Below are 13,232 nucleotides of genomic sequence, written 5' to 3'. Positions count from 1 at the left end.
GGTGTTTTTTTTTTTTAACAAAGAAAAAAAAAATCACTCAGAACTATAATTGATGGTAGAAGCTGAAGCTTATTGCTTTTTGTTGTCATGTGACACCCAGTGAAAGGTAAATCCTTTTATTACTCTCTGTGATGGAAAATATGCTTTAAGACCCTTTTAGTTGGGTGGTGAGTACCTTTTATTTTGACCACATGCACACTGAACTTAGAATAAATTCTCTTGTTTTTGCATATTCAGGATTTATGTCCAAGGTGAAAATGGAGGTTAGACCTTGAAGGAAGGTGATCGATTTTTTTACATTATATATATATATATATATATATATATATATATACATGCATATATATTTTTTAAAAACATGTATAAGAGAATTCTCCTTTTTACTGTGCATCAAAATATGAGTGCTAGCTTTAATAAATGTAAGTAAACCCTTGATGGCGAGCAAAGGACAGCATAGAAGAAAGTAAATGAGATGTGGCACAAGTATGTGCATTTAGCATCTTAATAACAGAAACACATTGAATTTAGAGGATTGCGGTTTTTAAAGGAGGCTATTTTGGAATCTGTTCTATGTAGAGTTTGCCCGTGATGATTTTTGTGGTGATTTTTAAAAGGGCCTCTTGGATTTACTTTTCTGGCTGTCAATGACAAGCAAGAGAAACGCAGAAGACACACAGAGGCATGCACACTAATCAGCACACCGGTAGGGTCTCTAGATTCAGGGCTCTGTCTATCTTTAGCCAGATGTCTGGGATATGTGGATAGACTATTTGGCTAAACACCTTAAGAAATTCAGATCAATATTCCAAATAGTTCTTATTCAGAAAAGTTCCAACTACTCCAGAGGGTTGTCACTTTGGTTGGAAGCACAGATATCAGCTGGTTCCAATAAACTTCTAAGAAACCCTGCCTCGGGAAAGTAACCGCACAGGGGTGCCTGGGTGGCTCAATCAGTTAAGCATCAGACCGGCTCAGATCATGATTTCGTGAGTTCGAGCCCCACGTCGTGCTCTGCGCTGACAGCTCGGAGGCTGAAGCCTGCTTCCAATTCTGTGTCTCCATCTCTCCCTGCTCCTCCTCTGCTCACACACACACACGCTCTCAAAAATAAGTAAACATTTTTTTAAAAAGGAAAATAGCTGCTTACTCCTATCCTCCCGTCCTACATGCCACAAAACGATGCTCTCTGGAGAATCCTAGATCAGCAAGATGCTGATCTCCATCTACAGATTTTGAGATTGTCAGAGAACTTTGACATTGAACAGCAGAGTGTGTTGTGTTTCTTTCTATTTTATAACGTTCTTATTCTTAGTGTGAAACCCTACTAAAATTATTGCCACCTCCATCCCTACTTCTACTGACTCTCCACCTTTACCACTTTTTACTGTATTCTTACTTCTTATTTTATGAGGCCAAGATCTATGCTAGATATTTTACATGCATTGTCTTATCCCCATACTAAGTTTTGCAGGAAGGCATTGTAGTTATCCTAATCAGAGCTAAAGCTCAGAGATATTCAGTAACTCGCTCAGTCACACAGCTCAGATGGTCTACTTAACTCCAAAGCCCAAGCTCTTAAATGCAGTGTCTTGTAGCCTGAGGTGGTTTGTGGAATCCCATATTTTGCATAAAGCCTGCTCTTATGTTTGCATCGACAGATTGCACACATCTCTCTCAACACAAATATTTTTAGTCTTTGGCTAATCTGTTTTTGAATAAAAAAAATAAGATGTGCTCTGACAGGTTCCACTACAAACTTTTCTTTTAACTTAATAGATTCACACCCAGGATGTTTTCAGGAAACAGAAGTGACAGCAAAGAGATGAAAAGTAAACCATTAAACAACAAAGTCTTTGTGAGGAAGTTTCATGGGGCTTTTTCTAGGTTCTGTTTCACTGGAAAACCATGCCATAGGAATGGTTGAAAATATCTATCCATGGTCTATCTATTCTGTTTCCAAGTAATAGTCTTCTGAATCCAGCTCAGGAAAAAGTCAGCTGCTTATCCTTCTTCTACATGTTCCAGGAGGGAAAGTTTTAAAAACCACTATCACTACTGCTTGGGAAAGTAATATGGGTGCTGTCATCAAGGCAGTGTGGAATAATGAAAAAAAAAAAAAAAAAAAAAAACAACTGGACAAACTCAGTTGCTCCGAGTTCTGGCCCTGTCTGCCTCTTATCAGCTGTGGGATATTAACTTCTCTGACCCTCAGCTTCCTATCTAAAAAAAATTATATGCCTCTACCATACAAGGTAATTGTAACAAACAAAATAGAAAACGCATGTAAGTGTTTAGTAAACTGTAAAATGCTACACAAATAAATGGGACTAGATCATACAGATACAACTAAAAGCCAAGAAAAAAGTGGCTAGTAGTTAACTGTTCTCCTTTTCCTTTCACTTTTTCCTAACTGAATTGACTTGATTGGCTTGTTATGCATTTGGATAGACACTGAGGCAGTGTTTATGAAGCAAAATCCTCTGGACAGAACCCTGAGGTTCAGCACAGGGTATTCAGCACTTGAGGGGTATTTCATAAGTGAACTAAGGCTTCCCATGCTTTTGTGAGGTTGCACAACTGTTCATATTCTAAGAATGTAGAAGGCTGTACATCTCTATTCTTAGCCTATGATCTGGAATTATATTTTCATTCATTCTTCAAGCAGTTATTCATTCCCAACAGTAGCACTGGAAAAAACTGGGTATCACGATTTTAAGTTTAACTTTAAAAATCACGTGTATGTTATTTGAGTTTTGTGAGTTCAAAAAAGTTAGCAACCAATGACTTGCTCTGAATCCATTGCTGCTTCAACTTGAAGTTCTAGCATAGTGTCTTTGGTAGCCCCTTGGAAACCACATAACTATTGATTCAACTTTCATCTCTCTTTGTTGGCTAGCGGCTTCCCTATTTAGACTCTGCCACTCTAAAAAGACTTGTAGTTAGGAAATATATTTGTTCAATTCAACCCCAGGTAGCTCACACTCATTTGTTTATGTGTATGTGTGTGTGTGTGTGTGTGTGTGTAAACATCTTTTAATATTGTCTTCGTTTCTCAAGTTGGAGAATGTTGCACTGAACATTCTATCTTTACTAACATCTCTCTTTCCCTAGTCTCTAAACTTGCTGCAGGCCAATAAAACTCTTTCTCCCTCCTATCTCCTGGCACATAACCCACAAGAAACCAGAAATGGCCTTTGCCAAGAGAATCATCATCTCCATTCCAATAAAGCAAAGTTCTGGCCAAACTAGGTATTTATAACTTTGCCATAAGGAAATTGGACTTCTTAAAGCAAATTCTTAACTTCAAACAGTTTTTCAACATCAGGTAAAGCAACTGATTGACAAGGCTGTGAGTACTGTCTAACTTGGTCAGTGACCAAGTGAATAAAATTTCAAAAGTGAGCATAATGACACCCAGTTAAATATAGTTTGAGACATACAGGAAAAGCTAGTCTCATCAGGCTAAGTATTATAAAAAGGAGGTCTTGAGAAGCATTGCTAATCTTTAAAACATGTGGCCCTCTCTCATTGTGTTCATCTCTCATTGTGTTCATCGTAAAATTACATTTCTGCTAGTCTGTGTATATTCCATCAATAAAACATTACATGGCAAATAAACTAGGAATTAATTATGGAGATAATGGTGCAAAGTTTTATTTATTATGAGCTTCATTGATCGAGTTCAATCTTCCACTTAAAAATTCAATCTTTTAATACCAGCAAAGTATAGTTTTTTTCCAGTTCAATCATTAAGAATCAATAGTCTTTGGGGCACCTGGGTGGCTCAGTCAGTTAAGGGTCTGACTCTTGATTTTGGCTCAGGTCATGAACTCATGGTTTGTGAATCTGAGCCTCATGTCGGGCTCTACATTAACAGCACAGAGCCTGGTTGGGATTCTCTCCCTGCCTCCCCCGCCATGGACTCTCTCTCTCTCTGTCTCAAAATAAATAAATAAACATTTAAAAAAAGAATCAATAGTCTTTACTGGTAACACCTGAAAATAATTTCAAATAAGGGTATGGCAGCTAAACATAAAGATGACAACCAAATTCTCAAAGATTTCAGAAAGAAAGCTAAGGCTCCCTTCTGCAGTCATTAGGTCAGTGGTCAATTCAATTAAACATCTTCCAGAGTCTTGTGGAAGGGGATGGAAGAAGCAGATGAACAACAAAACTGCCTTGACCTCCCTTTCCCCAACTAAACATGACCATTTTGAGGACAGCACAGTGGCCTACCACTGGAATGAGGGGGTTATTCCTCTAGAAGTCTTTTCCGAAGACTGAGAGCCTCACCCTGGAAAGAGAGTACCATAGAAGACCCTGGAAACACACCCCTCTTTGACATTAGGCAGCCAGCTTCTTTGGGTTTGAAATCTGAGCTGAAGGCTTTACCTAGGGTCTCTTTATTACCTTTACAGATAAGCAAGGAGGCTTATATCCCAAAAATGGTCTAAAAAAGCATCAGAGGATGGAAGCGGGTACTGTAACAATCTGGAAACGTAGAGGGGAGAACAGACAAGTGGGTTTTGGAAGAAAACTTTTGGTAATCTTGTTGATGACACAGTGCAGTATAGGTGGGTGTCAGTGGTCAAGTAAATTTGGGATATTTTGTAACTAAACCCTAAAAGAGTGCCCGGAGAGCACAGTGATTAAGAACACAGGTTCAGAATCAGACAGACCTGAGCATGACTGAATATCCCAAGTCTATCACCTGTAGCTGTGTAAACCTGGGAAAACGACTTGACATCTCTGAGCCTCAGTTTTCCCATCTGTAAAATAGGGGAAATAAGAGCATTTATCACATGGGGTTGTATGGATGAAATGATGTGCATAAAGCATTAAGATGATACCCAGGAGAAGAAACTATAGCTGTTATTATTGGCAAAATAAAGGCTATCAGAAGTCCTATAGTAAATAAAACTCTGCTGATTTTGTTTTAACATAATGTTCCTGAAACTTGTTTGTGTACCGAATCGTTTTCCTTTTTTATTGGAGGAAGGCACATGGGCACACGTAATGATATAAAACATCGATATAAAACCTGTACTACCTGTGTGTGGTACAGGTGAATCTCCAGCCCTCTCCTTGATCAGCTTGGATGCTTAAAGCACAGGAATTTTCACACATAAAGCAAGCACTGAACTACTCCATGAAAAGAGGCAGCGGTGACTACTGATTTTTAGAATAGAGACAAATGCCTCTCCTTCCTGTCTCTTACTAGATCTAAACAGCATAAACTTGGTCACCTCTTCTAGAGAAAATGTAAAACAAAAAGCACACCCCCGAGAAGGTGCCCAAACTGAACCCACAGGCACAGAAGGGAAGCACCAAAGGGTCTTGCCGGACAAATGTGAGCACCAGTAGAATAAAAACTATGGAAAAAGATACATTAGAAAATCTTGATCTTTCTTCGGTTTGCATGGCAGGCGTTCCCATCCTATGAAGCTTCAAATAAAGAAATCCAAAATATCAGATTCAATATCAACATTCGCATATAGAGTCCCAAGTGTACATTTCTGATAGACTTTTCCATCACCTGTCATGATACTTAAAGTTGACTTCATAGGCTGATGAGCTTCTCAAAATCAAATCAGAGAATAGTTTGTCTTCAGTGGCAGCTTGATTAACTTGTGGATGCAGTAAGGTATATTCTTTTTGCTGTCCCCTAAAATCTCCTTTTCAAACCCTACTTCTTTTTTTCTGAAGTAATTAGAAGGATTACTCTAATTGCTAATGGCTCTCCCCTACAAAAAAAGAAAGAAGGGAAAAAGAAAAAAAGTAGAAGAAGAAAGAATACATTCACCTACCAAAATTAGGACCCTTGGGGGAAAAAGTATAAATTTTCAGTTATAAGATGAATAAAGTCTGAAGATCTAATGTATACCCACCTAACCCCTAAAAAGGTAAATATGTGACATGTGATGTGTTAGTTAAGTTGATGGGAGGAAGCCTTTCTATATATATATATATATATATATATATATATATATAGTCACATTGTACACTTTAAGTATCTTACAATTTTGTCAATTATACTCAATAAAGCTGAAAACAAAGCAAAACAAACTAAAAAAATGAAACCCTTCATACAGGCATCTGACAAGGAAATTATACACTTAACATGAAACACACTGGCTATGAAATCTGTCTTTCTAGAACTTTCCTGAATCCCAAATGATGGCACAGCAGCTTCCCTTACAAAACATACACTTTCTATCTGCAGGGTGGAAAGCAGGACACTCCTAAGGGCTAGGAGCGCAGGGCAGAACACATCCACAGACTCGTACTATGACAGTTAGCATTCAATGCACTAGGACATGCCATGGGGCCACAGAACACCCACACCAAAGGAGGGATGGCTGAAGCTCTAAAGCCAACTGCCAGGCAGGAGGAGGGTGTTGCTCACACTGCAGCAGCCATGGCCATTCCCGGTCACATGAAGCACACTCAAACAGTAAGACATACCACTGGTGGTCCCCGTACCACTGCCCGAGCCAGGTCCAGGGGATGAAACCACAGTCCTGTAGGTGGGTGGTGGTGGGGGAGGTGGGGTTGCTCTCTGTCCCAACCCAAAATCTTTGGGAGATGAGATTGTTTCTAAGTAATCATCTTTAATGAAGGTCTGCTCAGCGATTTTCTTCTGGACTTCTTCTAAATTGAGCGGCGATGGTACATTGCGAGGAGGACCAGGGGGTCCTGAGGGGCCTGGGGGGCCCGGAGGGCCCGGGGGGCCTGGAGCTGGGGAGTCAGATGGGTTGTCTGATGCAGCTGGTGGGGACACCACCTTTTCCCTTGGAGTCAACTCTGGAGTAACATGTTCCGGGGACGTATCAGAAAAATGGACCCACTTTTCTTCAGCATTAACAGCAACAGACTTGGGGGACAACACTGGGCCAAAAATGCTGTCCAAGTCATTGATTGATGGTAGTTTTTCAATTTTGACCTCTGTGGCTGACTGGTCATTTCCTGTGGTTAAAGTAGTTGATTTTTAACTTTAATTAACTTTGTGAATATTATTTGTATGGGGTGGGGGTGGGAGGGGTGAGGCAAAGAATAGTAAATAGATTGCCTTGTGAGGTTAAAAATAACTAGACCAGAGCTGAAGGGGAGGAGAGAGTTCCCTGTCTCCATAATGTGAGAATTATCATTTTATGTTGTTATTTTACCCTTTTTGCTGGGTGACCCCAGTTAGCTATTTTTACCACCATTGAAAGCGTTGAGCATACTCCTGCTCTCAAAGGCTGCTCACAAGAGTGCAAAGTGTGATCATTTTGAAAAGACTGCACTTTGAGAAGGTTCACAGAGTACAGCCTCTGAAACTGCATTCCAAAAGGGAGGTCCCTTCTGAAAGTCTGGCCTACTGAAATATAGACAACACAGTAGAAAAATAATTGATAGCTGAAAATCACCTTCATATTTGACAAAGACTGTCTACTTGAGCATATTAAAATGTTTAGTGAAACTAATAATATCTGTTAGTTTAAAAAATATCATAATTAGCTAAATACACCAGAAACAGTACTACGATTATTTAAAGGACTATCCCCACATATATATTTACAAACACACACATATACACCCCACATACAACACACACAGGTTATTGAGAAGACATTTACTACTTAGTAGAACTATCACATATATACTTATTTAATAGGGAGGAAAATTGCAAAAACATCTTTATAATTTCTTTTCTCATCAAGTTCAACCTGTTAACTTCGTAGGCATAACTGTGAAGTACATGAACCAGAAAAGTCTCTGGCCTAAACATTAGCATCAGCTATTCTTTTTAATTCTTACCAGTAATAAAAGGAAAAAAAATGAAAACTATCTTCTGCAGCCTGACAAGGAATGCTTGGTCAAAACAGCAATGTGAGGAAGTGCACTTTTTAAAAACTATTGAAATTAGAAACTGTTCCCTGAATAATTGTGGGGCATGAGCAGAAGCAACTTAACCTTTAAAGAACACTTTGGCTCTACGAACTGGCTTAGTACTTCCATATTTCGTGTTTGAAAAGAATTAACCTTCAAGGTCCCCAGGCCACAGATAAATGGGGTAGCAGTTTGCATATCCCACAATATTTATAATTTTGTCGCTGGTAGAGTTATTTGCCTCTAATATATTTATGGTAATACAAGGAATCAAAATGATTTGAACTTGGAAACACCCTTACCTATGATACTCTGGATGACTTTTTGTTGGATTTTAATCAGTATAAATTTCAAAAATGACTATGCCTTGCACTTGGTCTTATTGATGAATACCTACTCTGTAGCTCTCAAGCTCACCAGGCTGCATATATAGCGAAGGATGAAACTTCAATAGAATTCCAAAGGTGATAAAAACCATATTCTAAGGGTCCAGACACATAAAATAGCAATGACTGCTTTGGACTTGCTAGTCCAATAATGGATTATAAGTAGTATTGATTTTAATAGAAGGTAAAATGTGCCTTAGAAATATCTGTCTAAAGGCATGTGGCAATTCCTTGCCATATTTCATTATCCTTACACATCTCTTTGCCATGGGATAATATGGATTACTGGGAAAAAAATTCCCCACCTCCCAAGCTTACCCATATGCTGCACATCCTGGGAGCCATCCTATGTCTTTGTAGACTAGACATAGTTTTAATTTGTAGTTTTAATTCTAGGAAAAAAATGATCAGTTCTTGGGACAATGAGAATTGTGCCTTGAGATTTTGAATCTGTAAATCATTAAAATGAGATCCAATGAAGTGAAATGCCAATTAAACAAGGACGTTTGCTATTGAGATTGTTTTCTTTCACTTCACACGTAAACGTGGCTCTCATTCAACAAAATGACACAGAGGGAAAATCAGTTGAGAAAGAGAACCGTTTTGTGAAACCTGAGAGTGATACTTTAAGTAAGTGGGAATGGAAGGAACACTGAATGCGAACATTTTCACGCTTTGTGTCTACAGCTTCTGACACATCCATGTTGAGGTCCGGGGCCACCTCTGGTGCCAGTATCACCCCAGAACAGGAAAAACGGAAGCTCACCTGGTGCAACTGTTAGCGGGGAACCTGTTCGGGGCGGGGTGGCCGGTACATTTTTGGGAGGCAGTGGTGGAGGTGCTGCAAAGACACAGGAAGTCAGGCGTTATTGATGATTTTCTCCCTAAATTACACAGTATTCTGCAGGTCAGCAGGATGTGCACTTTCATTCACATTCTTGCTGTTGGAAATGTTACCACCATTAATGGTCTACAGATTTCTAAGTTCAGAGCTAAGAAACTGAAGCAGGACCCCTTCATATTCTTCCATTTTATGCTAATAAGAATTTGTCAAAAGAATGTCAGATAATGATAATGTCTTCATTTTATTTATTCATTCCTTTCTTGGAGGAACTTCACGCACCAACAAAGTTCTATATCCTATACTAGGAACTAGGGGCAAAGGGCTAAATAAAAGAAGCCTCTGTCCTCAAGGAATTTATGAATGAATGGATGAATATCATGTTAACAGATGATTACAATCCAGGGGTGGTCAAGGAAATGAGAATTATCTTGGTGGAAGCTCAGATGAGGGGGTTTTTAATGTAGTCAAGATAGTATTGCCTAGGTTGAGTCTGGAAAGATTTCTCAAAGTCATATATCTTAGGGGCGCCTCGGTGGCTCAGTTGGTTAAGTGCCCAACTCTTGATTTTGGCTCAGGTCATGATCTCACAGTTGTGAGATCAGACTCTACTGTTTATTTATTTTTTATTTTTATTTTTATTTTTATTTTTTTAACGTTTATTTATTTTTGAGACAGAGAGAGACAGAGCATGAATGGGGGAGGGGCAGAGAGAGAGGGAGACACAGAATCGGAAGCAGGCTCCAGGCTCTGAGCCATCAGCCCAGAGCCCGACGCGGGGCTCGAACCCACGGACAGCGAGATCGTGACCTGAGCTGAAGTCGGACGCTTAACCGACTGAGCCACCCAGGCGCCCCCAGACTCTACTGTTTAACATTCTCTCTCTTCTCCCTCTTCCTCTGCCCCTCTCTCCCCTCAAAAAAAAGTCACACATCTTAAATTTTAGTATATTTTTGAATGTCTGAAGCAATATGATTTGGAGCAAGGAAGAATACGTAGATTCCCTTGGTAAAAATTATGGCTAAACAAAACCCTTCAGATAGAAAAAGTATTGTATTACTGCCCCAACCCAGAGATTCAACCTTCTGAACTAGACTTGTCATTTTGCGGGCAAAGTTAGGGATTACTATTTCAACAGGTACATTTTTTTGTCTTATTCTTTCTTTCTTTTTAAAAAATGTTTGTTTATTTTTGGAAGAAAGAGAATGCAAGCAGGGGAGGGGCAAAGATCGGGGGCGGGGGGGGGGGTAGGGGGAGGATGGGTTACAGAGAATCGCTGACAGCTTTGATGCTGAAAAAGCATACCCGAACTCACAAGTCCTGAAATCACGACCTGAGTCAAAGTCTGACGCTCAAGCGACTGAGCCACCCAGGAGCTCCTTATTCTTTCTTTAAATGTATGGTTTCCTGTCACCTGCTACATTTAGTAGATTCAATGAGTTCACACTAATCTCATAAACCAGTGAATCTGAATGTGGCCCAATCTTTCATAACCTAAAAGCAGAGTGGGTCAGCTGGGCCCTGGCTGGAGAGCTCTTACAGTATCCTCTCCCTGCCTGCATTAAAAAGAGCCCCTCTGTGTCACTCCACCCTCACTTGACTTCATTTAATTTCAGAAAGCATCCCATCTTTCTATACACCAGGCATGGCTGACAGCTACCATCCTAAAGCCCAGAAATACCTGGTTCCTAATCTTAGTTATGAGCTTCTGAAAACTACACCTCAAACGGATCGTGTTTTTCTACAGAAGCTGAGAGTCAATCAGGGGCTCTGTTTTTGATTAAGGTTCTCCGCAAAAATTGAGATCATCATCAATAAAAATACACAAAATACCATAAGAGTCTAATAATGTAAAATAGCAAATTTATGCTGCAACCATGAAATGAGCAAACTTATGCAATACATCTCGATTATACAATAGCCTTTGCTGTGCTAAGTGTAACCACAGCACATAAAACTCATAAAACTCTAAAATGTCAATAGTTGGTCTTAAAATCAATACATTATCTACATAAACATTTCATTTATGGACTTTCTTGGCATCTAGGAAAGGTTTTCTAGGAATAATCTGGATGGCTCAGTTTCTAAAGAAAGCTTTTCAAGGAAGTTAGAGCTTTTTCACTGGCTTTGTTTCCCAGTAGCAGAGAGAAACATTCAAAATCACACCACTGGGGTTCAAATTCTCTCAAAAACACATCTTTGAAAGTTTAGACGTTTAAAATAGTTATTGGTGATGCTGTTTTTCCTATCCTGTTTTATGAGGGAAATACCTTTGGAAGGACTGGATCACCTGGTTTCATAGCACTAATCCCAGTAAACAACCTCTGGGACTTTGATCAGGAATCTCCTCGGTTAATTCCTACGATTATTTTTAAGACCCATAATGCAGAGCCCTGGGAAGGCTGAACTGGTAAAGTATTAATTGGTGTGTATATATAGTATTAATTTCCCACAAAGGAAAAATATTCTCTGCATCCCATCTCACCACCAAACATCTTTTTCTGAGACCCAATTTTCTTCCTACAGTCATTTTAAGGAGTACTTTCCACAAGCACATATGCTATGGGAAGTTTACTGAAATGAGAACTCAAGAAATCCATCAAGTGGGTGGCTTGACCGAATGAACAATCCATTCAGGCCAAATAGCTCAACCCACCACAGGTGAAGGGCTATCAGCATCTTCAGGAGAGGGTGGGGGGTAGGGGGCGTGCTGAGATAGCATCGCTGATGGCCCTGCTTTACGACAAGTTTGCCCTGACCTCCTATCTCAGCTTCCCACCAAATAGCATCATTTCTCTTGCTCTCCACTATCCCTCTTTCTTCTCAATGTGTCCTTTCTGTTCTATGCATCCTCCTTGTCCTGTAGGACTAGCAGAGACCATCTGACTTGTTCACTTCTGTGTTGTGTGATAGTCCAGTACCTGGAGCATGGTAGATTCTCTAGCTTACTTGCTTCTCTCTCTTCTGTATGCATGGTGAATGAATGAATGAACAAGCCTATAGGATGTCAGAAGAGGCTGTGATTCAAAGTTAATAATTTTATTATATTATTCCTGCCTTGACAAACTGCCCTAGACCCCTTTACCTCTAAAGCCTATTAGAATAACCTCTTTTCTAGGGCGCCTGGGTGGCTCAGTTAAGCATCTGACTCTTGATATTGGCTCAGGTCATGATCTCGAAGTCGTGGAATTGAGCCCCATGTCAGTTTGCACTGAGCATGGAGCCTGCTTGGGATTCTTCCCCGCTCCCCCCCTCCCCAACTCATTCTCTCTCTCTCAAAATAAACTTAAAAAAAGAATAACATCTTTTCTTAATATTATACAATCCAAGTGTTGCTTATGTACTTTCTAAGAGTTGCTTAATTTCACTATGCAGACAGTAAAATGAGTCACTTATTTTTCCAGACAGAGCAGACACAACTTACTTCCAGTGGGAAAAGGCCTTGTTAACTTTGGCGACTCGATGCTTGGATTAATTGGTTGGCCTGAACCCCATATCTCAGGCTGATCTAAAAGAACTGGAAACATAAAAAGAAAATTTCCCAGGGTGAGTCCAAAAAAGAAACATTCCTGGATTTTAGAACTTAAAATGTCAGTTTAAAGATAAGCTTCACAAAATTATCTCCCTCTTGTCTTAGTCCTAGCAAAGTAATTTAGAAGTGTGCTGGTTCTCATTCTTTTCAAGCAAAGAATGGAAATGGCAGTGGTGTGTGTGTGTGTGTGTGTGTGTGTGTGTGTGTGTCTGTGTGTGTGTGTGTCTGGGTCTGAGTGTGGTGATGGTGAGGGTGTCTGTGTGTGCACACATAGCTAAATAAAATCTTTCAAAATACAGTATCTGCATTTTCTTCCTGGTTGGTCACTTAAGGACATTCTGAATGTTAGTACATGTACTGGCTGTGTTTTGGGCACACATTTGAAGATCCAGGCATTAATCCCATCCATGCATGTTCATTTCAAGTTGGTTTATTTAAAGTTTGGTATGAATATGCTTCAAAAATGAAAATGCCTGGGTTCTGTAGAGTGGTTCATATCTTTAAAGGATAGTACAGGGTCTTTAAATAAACCTTTTACGGCATCCTAAAGAGAAATGAAATTACCCTAAAAATGTTTGGTAAATATCTTAAGAGAACCAAC

General features: G+C 39.6%; 1 protein-coding gene across 36 annotated transcripts in view; it reads right to left on the bottom strand.

The window, feature by feature from the left end:
• The window catches only part of SGIP1 (SH3GL interacting endocytic adaptor 1), a 206,338-nt gene that overhangs the window by 63,312 nt on the left and 129,794 nt on the right, over positions 1–13,232 (bottom strand). For 24 of the 36 annotated variants that reach the window (XM_045477730.1, XM_045477729.1, XM_045477735.1 and 21 more), the window contains 3 exons: positions 12,524–12,616; positions 9,025–9,099; positions 6,466–6,966 (listed from right to left, as the gene is read on the bottom strand). In XM_045477730.1, coding sequence (XP_045333686.1) covers positions 6,466–6,966; positions 9,025–9,099; positions 12,524–12,616 — 669 coding nt within the window. The remainder of the gene's footprint in view (positions 1–6,465; positions 6,967–9,024; positions 9,100–12,523; positions 12,617–13,232) is intronic. The other 12 variants (XM_045477753.1, XM_045477761.1, XM_045477754.1 and 9 more) reach the window with 2 other exon arrangements.

This window comes from Leopardus geoffroyi, chromosome C1, assembly GCF_018350155.1.
Source record: "Leopardus geoffroyi isolate Oge1 chromosome C1, O.geoffroyi_Oge1_pat1.0, whole genome shotgun sequence".
In the NCBI taxonomy this organism is placed as follows: Eukaryota; Metazoa; Chordata; class Mammalia; order Carnivora; family Felidae; genus Leopardus; species Leopardus geoffroyi.
The sequence above is the reverse complement of the archived record's forward strand: the minus strand, read 5'-3'. Positions and strand labels throughout refer to the sequence as shown.